The sequence below is a fragment of the Nerophis ophidion genome, linkage group LG08 (genome assembly GCF_033978795.1).
Source record: "Nerophis ophidion isolate RoL-2023_Sa linkage group LG08, RoL_Noph_v1.0, whole genome shotgun sequence".
Classification (NCBI taxonomy): Eukaryota; Metazoa; Chordata; class Actinopteri; order Syngnathiformes; family Syngnathidae; genus Nerophis; species Nerophis ophidion.
This window is the reverse complement of record NC_084618.1, coordinates 47,682,482-47,702,052: the sequence shown is the minus strand read 5'-3', so window position 1 is coordinate 47,702,052 and position 19,571 is coordinate 47,682,482. Positions and strand designations below refer to the sequence as shown.

The 19,571-nt window shown below is 40.1% G+C and overlaps 1 protein-coding gene across 2 annotated transcripts in view; it reads right to left on the bottom strand.

Annotated features, from left to right (window-relative positions):
* Positions 1-15,529: 15,529 nt before the first annotated feature.
* jmjd1cb (jumonji domain containing 1Cb) overlaps positions 15,530-19,571 on the bottom strand; it is a 211,602-nt gene continuing 207,560 nt past the window's right edge. For both annotated transcript variants that reach the window (XM_061908710.1, XM_061908711.1), the window contains one exon: positions 15,530-16,733. In XM_061908710.1, the coding sequence (XP_061764694.1) occupies positions 16,644-16,733 (90 nt within the window). In that variant the 3' untranslated portion in view covers positions 15,530-16,643. The remainder of the gene's footprint in view (positions 16,734-19,571) is intronic.

The following is a 19,571-nucleotide window of genomic DNA, read 5'->3' as shown; positions in this document are numbered from 1 at the left end:
GGCATGGAGTCCAAGACGACTGGAGACCCTTTTCTGCTGCGGCCTTCATCCGCCATCCCAGCCGTTGTGACGCTCCACAGGGTTAGCAATTATCCTCCGCCTCTTCCATTGTTGAGGTCTAGGGTTGTTATTTCCCCGTAACTTGGCCCACATGAATGTGGGGGTGCCTTCTCCCGCCATCGCAGGCATTGTGGTCATTCTTACATCTACCGTTTCCGCCTGCTCCACCGTTGAGGTCTTCACCGTATCCCTGGCTAGGGGGCAGTCAGGTACTAGGCCTTTGCCAAGGGCCACCTGGGGTAACAGTAGTAAAGGGGTTAACCTCCTAGTGCCCCAAGACCCTATAGAGGAGCCTCCACTGCCGGATGCACTTTAATGTCATGCCCAGGACAGGGTTAGCGTTACTAATAAGCAATAATTCTGAGGTTATTGAGGGAAGACTCTTAATTGCTTACTGGTTGTATAACAAGGCCATGCAGAATAAGGCATTAATAAGTACTTAATAATGACTAATTAAGAGTCAACAATATGTCGCTAATTTGCATGTTAACAAGAAACTAATTAATGGTGAATATGTTCCCCATACTAAAGTGTTACCGAAAATGTATACATTTGACTAATATTAACTGTGGGCAAAATCCAACAAAACAAATTCAACTATGAAAACCATTCAGTTATGTTGCTGCTGTTGTTATTATTATGTTTGTGGGCTTACAAATCCGGTCATGTCAACTTAAAGGAAATCATAAAACACCATTTTGGTAACGATTCCAGTAATTCCCACATTTTTTCACAAGCGTCACACGCCACCAATACATTTAGGATTGTCACATCAGACAAATACAATTGTTCACAATAAAACAAACACAATCACGCAATCATTAGGTCAGCAATTTAAGACTTAACCTTGTCTTGGAGAACACACGACAAAATTCACACAACAAAGTTCGCTCAACACGGCATAGGTTGCATCTTTTATTACCACTGTTGTAAGGTCTGCTGGATGCAAGAATTTGCCATGTTATTGAATATTCAACATTATTGTCTTTGAAGTTCCAAATGTGTTTGCTGAGTTCTGTAGTATTACGCAGACTTTGGTTTCTAAAAGAAGCCTTGTGATTGTTCCATCTGGTTTTGAACTCTCCCTCGGTCAATCCTACATATGTGTCAGATGTGTTTTTGGTTGGTTTCCTGGCGTGGGTTTGTAGGTGAGGGTGAAGTTGTATCCGCTTTCATTAAGTGCTTTCTGGTACGGGGGGTTGCTTGGTTGAATTCAGCTTTGCTAGATGACAGCATCGATAGCTTTTTATTGATTCCAGTAAGTATTCTCTTCGTAGTGGTGGGTGGGTGGTTGCTGTCATGGTGCACGTATTGGAGTGTTGTGATGGGTTTCATGAGTGGTTGGTAGCTGTTATTTCTCAGGTTGAAAGTGACGTCAAGGAAGTTGACGGTTTGCTTGTTGGCTTCAATCATAATCCGTAGGCCGTTCTCTTTGAAGATTTGGCAATGCGCTTCTTGGTATTCTTGCTGCTCCTTGGCGAGGCGCGACACACTGCCAGTCCGTCATGACGGTAAATGCCAAGGTTCAGGTTGAGGCTTGCGTGCTGAGAGAGGAGTAAATTCTTGTTATTAGTATCAATAATGCTATTGATATCGGTATTTGTATTGCTCCATTCGTAGTGTAATAATGTTCATTGTCATTTCTGTGTTATCATTTATTTCAATAATTGCTTCTTTGCTTTGACTTTTGTATCATATTTGTACATATCCTATTTGCTGATGATGTTCTGTTGTTGCTGTTGTTGTCTCTCCGTCTTATCCCCCACTTATCCTCTCAATTACCCCCTCTGTCTTCCTTTTTTTCTCTTTTTTATCTTTACTGCTCTGGTCCAGCTGCACCAAACATTAAATAAAGTCAAATATAATTAAGACAACCAGAGAAGTATCCCACACTTCTCTTTTGTAAAGTAAATCTGTACAGTTTATATTGGCATCTACACCAACTATATGATTTGCCTAAGTAGCTGGAAAGGACAAAAAAAAGACACTAAAGACATTTCTGTGTTATTTTTAGTTATTTGTCATGGACCTTTTTTATTTTGTTTTAGGGTTTTAAGGAAATACAACTATAACACTTGAAAAAGGTGAGTTGCACTTCTTAATTTTGACTTCTGCAATTACTGGTCATAGTAGAATAGAACCAATCTCGTATTTTAGTGTAGTTTAGTGTGTGTGAAGAAGTCATGCACAACAACCACGACCAGCAAATCCGGGTCAAAAGTCTCAAAGAAGCCAATTGTTCAGCAAGGAGCACCTGTGGTTGACTTTTACAAGGTGCAAACACCTCAGCCAAATGGAAGATTGCTGCATACACCCTCATACACACTTTGTCATACACACTCTCAACCAGCTGTTGTCAGCGAGTTCATGATGGTGAAGACACAGCAGGGGGCCGCGACCTCCACACACTGCAATCTGATAGTTGAGGAAAGTGGAAGACGTGTCGATGTTGAACTCTAATCCACGAGTCCCTTCGAGATCTTTTTGTTGACTGCTCAGAATATTATCAGACCTAATTCATTTGTCAAAGGGTGTAATTATTATTATCCACTGGGAGGGGCGTGGCATCCTGGCAAACAATATAGTTAAAAGGATAGGGGGGTCCAATATGACGTGGCATTCAGAGAATGTGACAATATTCATGTAGTAGGTATTGTGTATAAAACCAAGACAGGTACAACATGAAATTAAAAACACAACATTAATTGAGAAAAATTTTAAATTGGAAATTGTAAAATATAGACTACTATTTTTGCCGTACTTTTCAGACTATAAGGCGCACTTAAAAATCTTTTCATTTTCTCAAAACTCGACAGTGCGCCTCATAACCCGGTGCGCCTAATGTACGGAATAATTTTGGTTGTGCTCATACCGACCTCAAAGCTATTATATTTGGTACATGGTGACCAGTAGATGGCAGTCACACATAAGTGATAAGTGTAGACTGCTATATGATGGCAATATAACTCAAGTAACCAACACCAACATTTTATATGTTCCATTGAAAATTTTTAGTACGACTTTGATAAGCTACGAAGCCGCACAGTTTGATGGATTGTACTTTGCTTCAACATACAGGTATTATTCTGGTGTGCGTATGATAAGACTGGCGTTTCGTTTCGCAATATTATGCAAAAGCAACTTTTCTTACCTTCTGTTACCTGCTGATCTGTTTTTGGGATCTGCATAAGTCTTGAAAATTTGAGCGTTTCTGCCTTTGTAGTCGATAAACCTCTTCTTTTTCTCTAATTTCTTGTTATTCATCCACCGCTGTTGCCATTTCTAATATAAAGTAGTGTAGAGTTCTTATATCTGTCAGTAATCTTGCCATGAAAGCGCTAAAAGATACCGGTGTAGTGAGTTTACATTAATCACCCAAGGAACTTTATTCATTAGAAAGTTCCGGTTGGACGTTTTTTCACAGGACACACTTCCGGCGTTGTTATAGCACCAGTGAACCCCGGATGAGGAGATGCTGCTCCGTTATAGATTTAAGTAAAGTCTGAATGTCATTAAAACAGTTTGCTCCATTTTTTGACACTTCTTCCACTCCCGTCCTTGCACGCTACACCGTTACAACAAAGATGACGGGGAGAAGACGCTGCCGAAGGTAAGCCACGTAAATAAGACCGCCCACACAATGGCGCATCTTGAAGCGACTGTCAGAAAGGGGCTTGAAGATGATCTGTAAAACGACCTTTTGACTCAAGAACTACCATTACATGTAATGTAGACCACAAGGAAATGTTTTACATTTTGAAAAAAAAAAAAATAATATTTCTTCTTTAATGCGCCCTATGGTCCTGAAAATACAGTATATGTCTCGTATCGTTGTCCCATGTCTATTAGCTTCATCAGTATTAGGATAATGAATTACATTTTGCAGGGTGGGAATATCTTTTCCTACGATTTATTCTATTTTTCTCATACTGTATTTGCTCCACTTACTGGCACTAGTTCTCAAGCTTATTAGTCTCCTCACATGTACACGGTTTAAGCTGACTAGGGCGCCTGCCAGAACTAGGAAACACGGTGTGGACAGAAACCCAATAGCACTTTTTGTTCATTGTTGCGAGCTGGGAGACCACCGGGAGATTCACGCAGAACATTACAAAATGAGCCCAAAGTCGCTTGTGATAGCGAACTTGGCCACGCCGGTTTGACTTGGCCTCATCCTACACAACTATGGTGCGTTCGAGGACGGCTAAGTATGTGGAAAAGTGAACACTAGGCAACAGGCAATGGAACAAAACGACATAAACATGCAAACTTTCTAACAGTGTATTAGTTCTGTAAACACATTGGCAGGTCCTTGCAGTGACATCTTAACCTTGCTAACAAACCTAGAACACCGGGGGCGAAACTTACTCAACTGAGGCGTTCCTCAAGGGACCCCTTTAAGTCCTCTCATTTTTGGCAATTGCACAGCTTTTCGTAATATGATTTGTGTAACTAAGGTGTTGCTGTAGTTTGTTTACTTTGGATGCAGTCAGTAGTCATGTGTTCAACTTCTTCAGTTAAACTACTGGTGTTCCTCAAGGTTCCATTTTAGGTCCTCTCTTTTTCAGCATCTGGGCTACTCTATTGGGGGGCCCATGAGTTCAGGTCCAAAAGCTTGGGAGAAACCTACATTTTTGTTCCTTCAGAGAGATGATCTTTGACTAGGTTTTTGCAGAAGGTCTTTAAAACCAGCAAAGCACTCCAGTAATTGACAAAGTAAATAGCTTTCTTTAGCTTTTTGGAAATTTGGCCCCCAAAACAATTTAGCTGAATATCCCCCCACATAAAGTGGGGGGTTAAATCATTTACTTGGTCTCTGAAGGATACATGTTGGGGGAGGGTCCCTATCAATTATGTCCCCCAAGCCGTCTGTTATGATGCCACTCCCCTTTTAGTTGATGCCACGCCCCCACGCTAAATTCAAAAGATCTGAATCTGAAAGACAGAAAATACAAAGTTGATATGCAAAAAAAAAAAACATTTGAAGTCAAACAGAAAAAACAGAAACGCAAATATCAAAATATATAAAAATGAAAAATGTAAATAAATAATCTATTACTAGGATACATCATGTTTATATTCAACCCCAAAACAAGTAGAGCACTTACTTTTTATTTGGAATATACGGATATATTTTTAAATTTTTAACAACAAAAACAGATTTTTTTCAGTTTCAAAATTTACTTTTACAAGCAGAAGATACACAAATACTACATCATATTATAAATGTGTCTGTTACTACATTACATATTTACTTATATTGTGTTTATAAAAGCTTAATGGAGGCTTTTGGAGGTTTTATTTACGAGCTCCGTAGGCAGAATTGTAAGCAGATTGTTGATCACATTTATTTACTATTTAGAATGCATTACAAAAAGAAAAACGCATGTGTTGTTGTCTTACATAGTGATTGTAAACGATGGGCAAAATTCCATCAAAAAGTGCACTTTTTCCTTTAATGCCACTGTTTGAATTTGTTGGAATTACTTCAGATAATGTTCCATTGTTGAGTACATGTGTGGTATTAAGCCCGAAAAACTGTCCCAATCAGTGATTCTTAAATTGGGGTGCACTGACCCCATCTAGTGGTAGGCCAAATAATCTCTTAATCAAATATGCAAACTCAGTGTTACTGTTCAAACTGCATGTAATGTTACGGTAGCCAAAAATATCAAATATATGTGTTTAGTAAAACAGCTGCCTTTTTAAAAATGAATACTTAGGCCTACTATGCTTATGTATTTTAACATTTATCATTACGGTGGCACTTAGAGAGCAAAAATAATTCTAACGTGGTATTTGGTAAATAAAAAAAAAAAAAAGATAAATAAATAAAGGTTTAAGGAACCACTAATCTAAACTCTTTATTTTTCCAATAAGGAATGCCTTTATCATAAATGGGTCATGGTTGGGTCGCATCTTACTGGGTGGTCGTTATCCCAGGATGCAGACGGACAACTCTGGAATAAGCATGAAAGTAGGATATGATTTATTGGTCATAAATCATACAAGAGATGAAAAAAACATACAAGATACAAACAAAAGGGATGCGTGTCGATCGCACGCGGAAGCTAAGGTAAACACTTAGCACAGGAATCATGAATCAAGAGACGGCAAATAAGTAGGTCTCTGATTAGTGCCCGTCTGCAGGTGAGCGTGCCAAACACTAATCAGAGGCAGGTGAAGCTCATTTGCACCCATGGCAACTAAAACAACCCCAAGGGTGCACAAAAACAGGAACTGAGGAAGTCCCAAACTAAACAGAACATAATCTGGGCAACGGATCATGACAAAATACTGTACTGTATTCTTACAGATTGCAAATTAATGCTGTGATGTCTATTTATTAATATTGTTAAAAATGTTTCCTAAAAAAAATCTTGTAATTTTTTCTTTTTACCCTGGAACTCATTGCTTCCTTGAGGGCAATGCTTTTCAAACTGTGGTACAGCACCTGGCTCCATCACCAAAATAATCACACGATTAAAGTATTAAAGTACAGTGTTTTATTTTCCCATATTCAAACACAGTGTTACTGTTCAAACTGTGTGTAATTTTAAAACGGCCCAAAATATTAAAAATACTTGTTAAATAAAACCTCTGCCTTGCTCTTTTAATGATTTCTTGCGATGATGTGGCGACTTGTCCAGGGTGTACGCCGCCTTCCGCCCTAATGCAACTGAGATAGGCGCCAGCACCCCCCCCCCCCCCCCCCCACCAGCCAAGGGTTTTCTGAGGTGGGATTTGGTGGAAAAAGTCTGAGAACCACTTAATTAGGGAACATTATTCTATAAGTCTAAACAAATCAAACACAAAAATGCATTGTGTTCAACCTCGTAGGATTAATTGTGAACTATTGTATGAGTTCATACAATAGTCTGTATGTATCTATGTATGTATGTAGTATGTTCACAATAGTGTGTGTGTGTGTGTGTGTGTGTGTGTGTGTGTGTGTGTGTGTGTGTGTGTGTGTGTGTGTGTGTGTGTGTGTGGTCTGGGCCATTGTGCAGGTACATGTGTATTGTACCGCTTGTCGTTGGTCCGTCACAGTGCTTGACAGGGGAGGAGCAGAAGGAAGCTGCCGGCTGTCGACACACACGATTTATGACACCTCGTCTGTCTTTGAAGAAGTGCTCCCGTTTGTACACACTCACTTCTGCGGCCAAGTCACTCCAACACACCGTGCAAATACCCAGAAGTACTCTGCACTTATACTCTAAGCATACTACCATTTAAAAGGTGAACATTGGGTATGCCCGGAAAATATTGATGTAAATATTCACGTTAACGATTGTTTACAGCTGTGGTTATTGAGCAGAGCACTTTTTTGGGGATTTGGTTTTAGGTGGAAAGTTTGCCTTGGTTTTCATTTGCAGTTTCTATTGTCGTGCTGGTGGCGCAGTAGTTAGTACCTCAAGTCCTTGGGTCGATTCCTGGCCTTGGGGTCTTTCTGTGTGGAGTTTGCATGTTTTCCCCGTGACTGCGTGGGTTTCCTCCGGGTACTCCGGCTTCCTCCCACTTCCAAAGACATGCACCTGGGGATAGGTTGATTGGCAACACTAAATTGGCCCTAGTGTGTGAATGTGACTTTGAATGTTGTCTGTCTATCTGTGTTGGCCCTGCGATGAGTTGGCAACTTGTCCAGGGTGTACCACGCCTTCCGCCTGAAGGCAGCTAAGATAGGCTCCAGCCCTTATAGAGGCTTGACTTACTGTGCTCAAAACAAAAAAAAATGAAAAAAACACAAGCAGCTACCAAGAGGCATCAATTGAATTTGTTTTCATCAGGCCCTTATCTCATCCAGCATACAGTATCGAATTATAAAATGATGTTGCTGAATAGACAATATGTTTAATATTGTTTTATTTGTTACAGACCATGCACAACTGTGTCAGTTTGCACGTGCTTTTCAGGCGTGCTAAATTAAACGCTAAATAGTGCTTGCAAAACGGTGATGAGTGTTGATAAATCTCATCTTTTCCTCCCAGTATTGTGGGCGTTTTGATAATCAGCATATACCGTATTTCCTTGAATTTCCGCCGGGCATATAGTATGCGCCTGCCGGGTCAAACTCGCTTCGCAAAATAATTAGCGAATGCTTAGTATTACCGCCTGGTCAAACTCGTGACGTCACGAGTGACACTTCCCCTGTCATCATTTTCAAAATGGAGGATGCTGATTTAAATACTGGTAATTTGAAATCGCATAACGGGAAGAAGATTAAGAGCTATTCAGTAGGATTTAAGGTCCAAGCTTACATCACACTCAAATTTTTACTGCATACCTTTGGTAAGTGCCAGAGTGAAAAGAGGTTTTAAAATAATTGGAGCATGTTTACTTTTACCGCATGCCTTTAGTAAGCGCAGGAGTGAGAAGAACTTTTAAATTAATTAGCGCCCGGCGGCAATTCAAGGAAATACGGTATTTTGCATATTAATGTGACTTGTACAGGGTGTAAACCGCCTTCCGCCCAAATGCAGCTGAGACAGGCTCCAGAACCCCCTGCGCCCCCAAACGAGGCAAGCGGTAGAAATGAATGGATGAAGACAGCGACGCAAGATGGATTAGACGACTTATTCTACTCACGTAACAAACGCAATCCACTTTGCACACGCACAGAAGAAATAATAAAAATAAGAAGAAAAAGCGCACTCAAAAAGGAGTGAACAATAATTAAGGATGCACACAAAGGGTGTGAAGAGGAAATAAGAAAGCAGAGATGGTGACCGCGACTGGAATGAACTGGCACCAGGTGAATGGACTGGAGAGCTTAAGTATTCAGTAAGAAATGGGTCTCAGGTGTGCGCGCAGGTGTGCTAGGCCCTGTGACCTGAAAACCAGGCACTGCAAAAAAAAAAGAGCTGCCAGATCATGACACTCATAGTATTTTATTCTGAAAACCAGTCAGGTTTATTTTGTTCATGCATTGTACTTTCTGTCCTGCTCTACAGCATATCTGCAAAATCGCTACAGTCTTTTTGTGACATCTGGTAAGTTTTTTGTTATTTTTAACTTATTTTTGCTACCATAATGTTTTGTGCTTACTTCCTTGATGTTTACGTTTAATCATCAATAAGTAGCGACAATTCTCAACGAATCATCGCTTTTGTTTGCTCATCCATCACTAGAGGCCAACTGGATTCAACTTGGCCGGGGTTTTTTCTGCATTTAAAATGAGAACTACTCTTTATGAAATGTGATCCATATTCATATTTTGGGGTCTGGAACAGACTTATTGGATCGACACAAATTCTTGTGGTGGTACAACTCGGTTGATAGAGCGGCCGTGCCAGCAACTTGAGAGTTCCAGGTTCGACTCCCACTTCCGCCATCCTAGTCACTGCCGTTGTGTCCTTCGGCTAGACACTTCACCCACCTGCTCCCAGTGTCACCCACACTGGTTCAAATGTAACTTGGATATTAGGTTTCACTATGTAAAGCACTTTGAGCCACTAGAGAAAAGCGCTATATAAATATAATTCACTTCCCATCACTTGTGGAAAAAAACATGCATAGATTTTTGTATCGAATCAGTCCTCATCAGATGTTTTGGAACGAATCCCTAAAGACAAATTAGATACGACTGTGAGCAATTCTCTAAGAAATGTTTCAATTAGTACATGAGTTTGTGGGCGGAGCTACACTGCAAGTAACCTAAGGCTGACCCTGAGGACTTCCACTAGCCTTATTTTGGCAGCACACACACACACACACACACACACAGTCGATCCTGTAAAAAAGCCATTAACGAAGAGACATGGGGATTTCAGGAATGATAAGGAGGTCGTGGAATAAGAAAATAAAAGGATAGGTAGAATACAACGTTTGGAGAGAGAGAGAGCGAGAGAGACAGCGAGAGAGAGAGCAAGAGAAAGCGAGAGAAAAGAAATAAACAGATGACTCAAATTAGAAGAAAAGTAGCGAGAGAAGAAGGAGGAATAACAAGGAGATAGTGAGATAGAGAGAATGACCTCCTCCTGAACTCACTGGTGAACTACTGCCTCCATGTACTCCAGTTAACCCATCACACACACATACACACACACGCACACACACACACACACACACACACACACACACACACGAAAAGCTCATTTTCCACCAAATGTTTCAGTTGTGAATGTTTTCCTGCTGCTGCTGCACAGTTGATCCACGTCCTGCAGAGCTTACAGTCGCTGTCCAGAAACACGACACAACAAACACAAAAGCCAAGTCTTGCCCGACAATAAAGTTGTTTAAGTAGGTGATTATTTCTCATCATTCACACAGCAGGCTGTTGTTGAGGATGCAAGTAGGTACAGTACATTAGTGTCACTACAACGGGCCAAAAAAGAGATTTTAGCAACACAATGGAGTACGGTAAAATTGCTGTTTGACTTACTTTTAGTTTCTGTCTACTGGGCTAAACCTTCTGGGTAGTATAGTATATAACGGCTTCTTAACCTGGGTTCGATCGAACCCTAGGGGTTCGGTGAGTCAGCCTCAGGAGGTCAAAACACACCTGACTCATCGTGTAAATAAAAACTTCTCCCTATCGGCGTATTACGGATACGGCAACAGCAGAAGTCACACTGATTTGCAGTTGTGTCATTTGTTGTGAGTTTATGCACCAGTAAAAAACACATGGTAACACTTTAGTATGGGGAACATATTCACCATTAATTAGTGGCTTATTAACATGCAAATTAGTAACATATTGGCTCTTAACTAGTCATTATTAAGTACTTATTAATGCCTTATTCAGCATGGGCTTATTATAACCCTAACCTTTTAACCCTAACCCTAACGAAATAACTCAAAATTAAGTCTTTGTTACTTAGAATATGTTCCCCTCGTGTCCAAAAACCTCTAAATTAAGTCTTTGTTACTTAGAATATGTTCTCCATACTGAAGTGTTACCAAAAACACATAACTTTGTCTTGAATTTGAAAAAAAAAACATTTTATTTTTCACTAAGAAGGGTTCGATGAATGCGCATTTGAAACTAATGGGGTTCGGTACCTCCAACAAGGTTAAGAACCACTGGTATATAACGTATACATTTACCCGCATCCTCACTAACTGCCGTATTTTTGGGACTATAAGTCGCAGTTTTTTTCATAGTTTGGCCGGGGGTGCGACTTATTCTCTGGAGCGACTTATGTGTGAAACTATTACCACATTACCGTCAAATGTAAGGCAGTCCTGCACACGCTGTGGGAGCAGTGGATGATGGATGGAGAGCACAGCTTCACAGCAACCGGAGGAATGCGCCATGCAACTTTTCTGGATGTCATTGGATGTATCGATAAAGCGAGTAGCACGGTGGAAGAAGGGGTTAGTGCATCAGCCTCACAGCACGAAGGTCCTGAGTAGTCCTGGGTTTAATCCCGGGCTTGGGATCTTTCTGTGTGGAGTTTGCATGTCCTCCCCGTGAATGCGTGGGTTCCCTCCGGGTACTCCGGCTTCCTCCCACTTCCAAAGACATGCACCTGGGGATAGGTTGATTGGCAACACTAAATTGGCCCTAGTATGTGAATGTTGTCTATCTGTGTTGGCCCTGCGATGAGGTAGTGACTTGTCCAGGGTGTACTTCGCCTTCCGCCCGATTGTAGCTGAGATAGGCACCAGTGCTCCTCGCGACCCCAAAGGGAATAATCGGTAGTAGATGGATGGATGGATAGAAAGACAAAGGATGGGCTTCAGTGACCAACCGAAACCAACCTGTCCGGATTCAGAAAGGCTGGAATAATTGTAACTGCGACTGACGATCACTCTAACGTAAGTGACGTACCGATAAAAGAGGAAGCGGCACATACCTTTGGAGTTGGCAGAGTTGTTTTGAAGCGACATCGAGGAAGAAGATTTCATGGGATTTATCGATTAGAAGTGACAGATTGTTTGGTAAACGTATAGCATGTTTTATATGTTATAGTTATTTGAATGACTCTTACCATAATATGTTAAGTTAACCTACCAGGCACGTTCTCAGTTGGTTATTTATGCGTCATATAACGTACACTTATTCAGCCTGTCGTTCACTATTCTTTATTTATTTTAAATTCCCTTTCAAATGTCTATTCTTGGTGTTGGTTTTTATCAAATAAATTTCCCCCAAAAATGTGACTTATATTCCAGTGCGACTTATATATGTTTTGTTCCTTCTTTATTATGCATTTTAGGCCGGTGCGATTTACACTCCAGAGCGCCTTATACTCCAAAAAATAAGGTATGTATTTGTATATTTATTAAATGTTTATCTATTCAAGGTAAGACAGCTAAGAAGAGATTTTCATTTGCAATGTAGACCTAGCAAAGAGGCCAAATTTGCCGACCTTACCGGACCATAAGGCGCACCGGATTATAAGGCGCAATAAAGGAGATATATTATGATTTTTGTTCTATATTGAAACACTTTCTTGTGGTCTACATAACATGTAATGGTGGTTATTTGGTCCAAATGTTGCTTAGATTATGTTTTACAGACCATCTTCAAGTCGCTTTCTGACAGTCGCTTCAGGATATGCCGTTTTGTGGGCGGTCTTAATTACGTGGCTCCCCTTTGACAGCGTCATCTCTTAGTCATCTTTGTTGCAAGGGTAGTTTTTAGCGCTTCCATAGCGAGTCTACCAACAGATATAAGTTAGAAGTGTACGCTACTTTATACTACAAATGGCAACAGCGGAGGATGAATGTCCCTTAACAAGAAGATAGAGAAAAAGAAGGACCTTATCAACTACGGTGTTGACACTGCCTACAATGGCGGACGCCCGAAAATTTTCGGGGCGGGGCTGTGGTTGGGGGCGTGGTTAAAAGGGGAGGAGTATATTTACAGCAAAAATTCACCAAGTTAAGTATTTCATATATATATATATTTCAAGAGAAATACTTGAATTCCAGTGTTCATTTATTTACATATATATATACATACATAACAATCAGCTACTCATTGTTGAGTTAAGGGTTGAATTGTCCATCCTTGTTCTATTCTCTGTCACAATTTTTCTAACCATGCTGAACACCCTCTCTGATGATGCATTGCTGTGTGGCACGCACAAAAGTGCTTTCATCAAATGCACTAGAGTTTGGAATCTTCCATCTCTCCCTAGCATGGCCCAAAACCGGTCAATCTTTGCTTCCTGAGGAAGATCTTCACTGCCAAGCACTTGGTAGTCCACTACTTCTTCCCAGAGGCTATCCAGGTCCAATCGCAGCTGCGGCGTATTTCTTCACCTTCCTCGTTCTTCTGCTTCGTCTCCTTATTGTGTGTGCAGTTGTGCACTGCACTCTCTAAAAGCCATAGATGTTATTGTCACATATGCATGTAGAGTTGATGACAGTATTGTCCTATTTAAGAGTGTCAAAACATTGCTGTTTATGACAGACAAACTGTTTTACGGTAGACGAAAACGTGACTGCTGTTGTTGTGTGTTGTTACCGCGCTGGGAGGACGTTAACGAAACTGCCTAACAATAAACCCACATAAGAAACCAAGAACTCGCTCTCGATCATTCTACAGTTATAACGTCATTGAGCAGGCACTCTGTTTATATTGTGGGAAAGAGGACGTGAAAACAGGCTGTCACTCAGGTCCGCATGGAGCTGGAGGAGGTGTGGCCTTCAGCTCCGCCTGAATTTCGGGAGATTTTCAGGAGAAAATTTGTCCCGGGAGGTTTTCAGGAGAGGCGCTGAATTTCGAGAGTCTCCTGGAAAATCCGGGAGGGTTGGCAAGTATGCGTGGAAGAAGCGCTTTTCGTGTCGTCCTTGCCAGTTTCGGGTCCTAAATGGCCGTCAAAGTTTACCGATGTCGAAATACCTACTCAGACATCTTCTGTCCAGGTGAGATGCATAATTTATGATCAAGAAAAAAGTTACAGGGAGCAAAGAAGCGAGGAAGCAGCAGACCACTCGATGATGTAAACATAGGCACACACGGAAGTGATCACGGCGCCGCTATAAATAGTTTGTCTGTGTTAGTGTTTATAATAACAATATAACTAATACTTAATTAATATTCAAGTCATACGTAGAGCATTGTTGCCGCTTTTCGAAGGGTTATTTATCCGGTTTTATGGGCGGAATAGTGGAGCTCCAATTGCTGTGCTGTAAGCTGACTTCTAGTTATGTTTATTTACAAGTTAGTTGAGCTCATAGAATTAGAATGCATTAAAAAAATACATCTGTCATGTCTTTCATTATTGTAGCAAAAGTCAAAACTTTGAAAAAAGTGCAGTTTCCCTTTAAATAGGTCAATATATTTCACAACATTGATTTTGATTCATAGTAATTGTTTGAGCTCTGACCATTTTAAATAACAAATATACATTTAAAGACCTCATAAATGTGAAAGTATGTGTTTTCTACTTTGAGTGCTTAAATCTGTACATTCGTTTCAAGACCTAAATGTTGATTTTAAGTTTGTGTAAATTGTTTGTGTTTCTGCATGTTTTATTCCCTTTTCCTCCTCAAAGAAATCCAATTATGCAATATTTTCCCTCCAAAAATTAAAAAGTTAAAGTCTGATTGAGCATTGAACATTTTAAATCAATTGGCTAGGCGGTCCCTGCCAACAGAAAAGCTGTCAATTATTTTTCAGAGGATTGCTATCTGAAATTATTATTAGAGATTGAGAAGGGGGAAAAAAATGTTTTTCACAACTATTTAGAGGCAAGGTGTTCTAGGCATAGAAACACACTCTTTATCTTTTGTATATATCTTAGGAATGACAAAAGGCTGGATGTCATTAGGTGTCTGTAGTTAAACATCACACTTGCTACTTAAGTTACTGTATCAGCCTAATTGTGACGGAAAGACAGTGAAAATGGGAAAACACTACCATCTGCTGGTCATGGTCAGCCAATGCAAGCAGTTATTTACAGCTGAAGAATAGGTTGATTGGCAACACTAAACTGGCCCTAGTGTGGGAATGTGTGTGTGAATGTTGTCAGTCTATCTGTGTTGGCCCTGCGATGAGGTGGCGATTTGTCCAGGGTGTACCCCGCCTTCCGCCCGATTGTAGCTGAGATGGGCGCCAGCGCCCCCCGCGACCCTGAAAGGGAATAAGCGGTAGAAGATGGATGGATGGATGGAATAAACAGACATCTTATTTATATAGAAGTGACAAATATTTATTATTATTGTATTTAGTAACATTTTAACATAATTTTCCCCAAATCCGCTGTTCCCCCTCCCCCCCCAAAATTTTTTTTTTATAATGTATTCTTAGAACTTGCTGCAGGCCAATTATACGGGAGGGCATCAAATGTCCTCTGGTTTACAGAAAACTTATGTCCATGATTAATCTTAATGTATACAACACATTATTGTATTAATACATGCCCACAGGAAACATTGTAAAGCATACAAAGCCTTCAACATGTTGTATGAATTATTTTTTTCAAGCTGTAACTCGGCTGACTTTGGGCGTAGACCCTGAACTTTTTTCCTTTTATTTCTTTATTACTGTATAAGCTATAAGAAGAAACCACAATTGTTCGATAAATCCATTTTAATGGAAAATGTAAAACCCCGTTTAACTTCAATGTACAAAGCATTGTAACACTTTCAAATTTGAAATCGATGCAAGCCATGTTTTATAAAAATATCTCAGTCAATGTATATATGAATATATTTACACTTTATAGTTAGTTCTTAATCATCTTTTAACTTCAAAACTTCACCATAGTAAATCTGAACAAAACAAAATCTGATAAAACAATTTTCTTAAATAAATTACATCTTTTTTTGTAAACGTCTCAGGTTTACAGGGAATATATTTCTCATAAAATGCAGAAGTGTAGAAGCAATTTTGTAGGGTTTTTTTCTGTACATAATACATTAGACAGTCTTGACAACAGTTTGGCAGTTCATCTTCAAAAAAAAACAAAGTATTTATGGCATGAGGACAAAGTTTCAGGCAGAGCTGGTGCACGTGTGTCCTCTCTCACAGTAGAGCCGTATAACTGAAGACCATGTAGAGCAAAGAAACCAAGGGGAAAAAAACACGAAGACCAAACTGTACAAGTCACATTTAGAGCAATACTTTTTTGTCCCGTTAACATCACATTTCCATAAAGCTATAAAATACATCTTCACAGAGAAAACGGCATGAAAAGAGACAAAAAGAAGACAACGAGAACAAACAAGGGACTGACAAGGAGCTTGCTGACATACAGATAACTTTTTTTGCATTTCCCCCTCAAAGTTTTTTTTTTCTTTCCTCCCACATTGTTTTGTTCAAACATCAGCAATGACGTTTACATCCTGATGCTGCTTGCTGCTGGTGATCTTCTGTGATCAGCACAAGTCGTGTGTGTGGGTTCTTGTCACAGACAGGGATTCAAACCTGTGGGCCGGCAGCACTTTAGTGGCGAGAATAACGCTGGCGAGCAGCACTGTCCCACATGTCTTGCGGTGTGGTCAACAGGCCGAAGGCTTTAGTCGCTTGCGCCAGTCCACTTTTTCTTCAGCGTCAGGTGCTTGGATGCCGCCACTTGCCACCATGGAGCAGCTAAATGTCACCTCCTGCGATCACATGACACATCAAGCATGGAGGAAGGGACACAACTTCTGCTCTGGAAAGTGTGACCGAGATGGCGGAGCTGTCATGTCTTCTCCTCCTCGTCTTCCTCAGAGCCGCTCCGCTTCAAGGAGCTCACTGCCTCTTTCATGCAGTGATACAAGATGTTCTTCACCTGCGGAACAGGTAGACATATTTGATGTTAGTCACTTAACTGCAGAGAGTACAGGGCTGTCTACATTCAAGACATAAGTTTTTCAACCCAGCCCGCCGGACGTCTCCAAATGATTTTCTTCAGACGACTTTTCCCGTTGAAACTGGAGTCGCCAATACGATGTGCAGTGCACTTTTCAAATGACCGTAAGTCTTGAACTATAAAGTATTTTAATGGTTGGAATCTGCACTTCTGAGTGATATACGGTGATCTACATTTCTGCAGGTGCAAGCAAAGTGGGCGTTTTTTTTTTACAGCAGCCAGCCTGAAACAAGAGTGTCAGAGAGGGACACTGAAGCATATTTTTCTGCAGAAAGGTGATATTATCTGGATTGTTATCATATGGATCTGTGGGGGGTTTTGTCCTTAGCGTTCATTTATTGCCATGTTTGTTGACTAATTGTTACATTTTGCTGTATTGTAAAAGATCGATCTGGAAACACTTGTCTGGGAAGTAAAGAGACATTCCGTGGGCCCCACTCCCTCCCTTCTGTTGCAAGTCTGGAGATGTATGTTGTAATATGTATACCGGTATGTGCTTTGTTGTGGAGGTCTTTTTCCCACTCCAGACTGGGAGATTTAGGAGCCCAGTCCAGATTGTATTTTTTTTACTCATCCTCCCCCAGCGATGACCTTTTTCCCCATCTTTTACGAGGCGCCTTGTGGCGACCCATCAGCGTTCCTGTTCTCTAACCCGGTACAGTGTTTGTTTGTCTAATCTTCAACAGGTTTGTGTTGTAAACAACATTTTGTTGTACTTGTGCAATGACAATAAAGACCTACCTACCATTCATATGTTCTTATATTCAATGTTTTATTGTTAATATTACACATCCAACTTTCTAATTTTCCTGAGGGAACTCTTATCCATCTATATATTTATTTTAATGTACATTCTTTTATGTAACAAAAAAGGTTATACAATTCCATTCAGTGTTTAATTTAAACAACAATGCTTTTAATCATGTCTGCAATAATATAGTTTTCTTTCAATCATATTGTGAGCATTTGTATTGGGGGTGTAACTTTGACCTTTTCTACAGCATTTTAGGAATTTATATAAATATATACACATATACACATGTATATACACACACATTCATATAGATATATATATATATATATATATATATATATATATATATATATATATATATATATATATATATATACATACATACACACACAGAGTATATATACACACACATAGTATATATATACAAACCCCGTTTCCATATGAGTTGGGAAATTGTGTTGGATGTAAATATAAACGGAATACAATGATTTGCAAACCCATATTCAGTTGAATGCACTACAAAGAAAAGATATTTGATGTTCAAACTCATAAACTTTATTTTTTTTTGCAAATAATAATTAACTTAGAATTTCATGGCTGCAACACGTGCCAAAGTAGTTGGGAAAGGGCATGTTCACCAATGTGTTTCATCACCTTTTCTTTTAACAACACACAATAAACGTCTAGGAACTGAGGAAACTAATTGTTGAAGCTTTGAAAGTGGAATTCTTACCCATTCTTGTTTTATGTAGAGCTTCAGTCTTTCGACAGTCCGGGGTCTCCGCTGTCGTTTTTTACGCTTCATAATGTGCCACACATTTTCAATGGGAGACAAGTCTGGACTGCAGGCGGGCTAGGAAAGTACCCGCACTCTTTTACTACGAAGCCACGCTTTTGTAACATGTGGCTTGGCATTTTCTTGCTGAAATAAGCAGGGGCGTCCATGATAACGTTGCTTGGTTGACAACATTTGTTGCTCCAAAACTTGTCTGGACCTTTCAGCATTAATGGTGCCTCAACAGATGTGTAAGTTACCCATGCCTTGGGCACTAATACACCCCCATACCATTACAGATGCTGGCTTTTGAACTTTGCGCCTATAACAATCCGAATGGTTAGTTTCCTTTTTGTTCTGGAGGACACCACGTCCTCTGTTTCCAAATATAATTTGAAATGTAGAATCGTCAGAGCACAGAACACCTTTCCACTTTGCATCAGTCCATCTTAGATGAGCTCGGGCCCAGCGAAGCCGGCAGCGTTTCAGGGTGTTGTTGATAAATGGGTTTGGCTTTGCATAGTAGAGTTTTAACTTGCACTTACAGATGTAGCGACCAACTGTAGTCACTGACAGTGGTTTTATGAAGTGTTCCTGAGCCCATGTAGTGATATCCTTTACACACTGATGTTGGTTTTTGATGCAGTACCGCCTGAGGGATCAAAAGTCCGTAATATCATCGCTTACGTGCAGTGATTTCTCCAGATTCTCTGAACCTTTTGATGGTTTTACGGACCGTAGATGGTAAAATCCCTAAATTCCTTGCAATAGTTCGTTGAGAAATGTTGATCTAAAACTGTTCGACAATTTGCTTACAAAGTGGTGACCCTCACCTCATCCTTGTTTGTGAATTACTTAGCATTTCATGGAAGCTGCTTTTATACCCAATCATGGCACCCAACTGTTCGCAATTAGCCTGCACACCTGTGGGATGTTCCATATAAGTGTTTGATGAGCATTCCTCAACTTTATCAGTATTCACCACCTTTCCCAACTTCATTGTCACGTGTTACTGGCATCAAATTCTAAAGTTAATGATTATTTGCAAAAAAAAAAATGTTTATCAGTGTGAACATCAAATATGTTGTCTTTGTAGCATATTCAACTGAATATGGGTTGAAAATGATTGGCAAATCATTGTATTCCGTTTATATTTACATCTAACACAATTTCCCAACTCATATGGAAACGGGATTTGTATATATACATATACATGTGTGTGTGTATA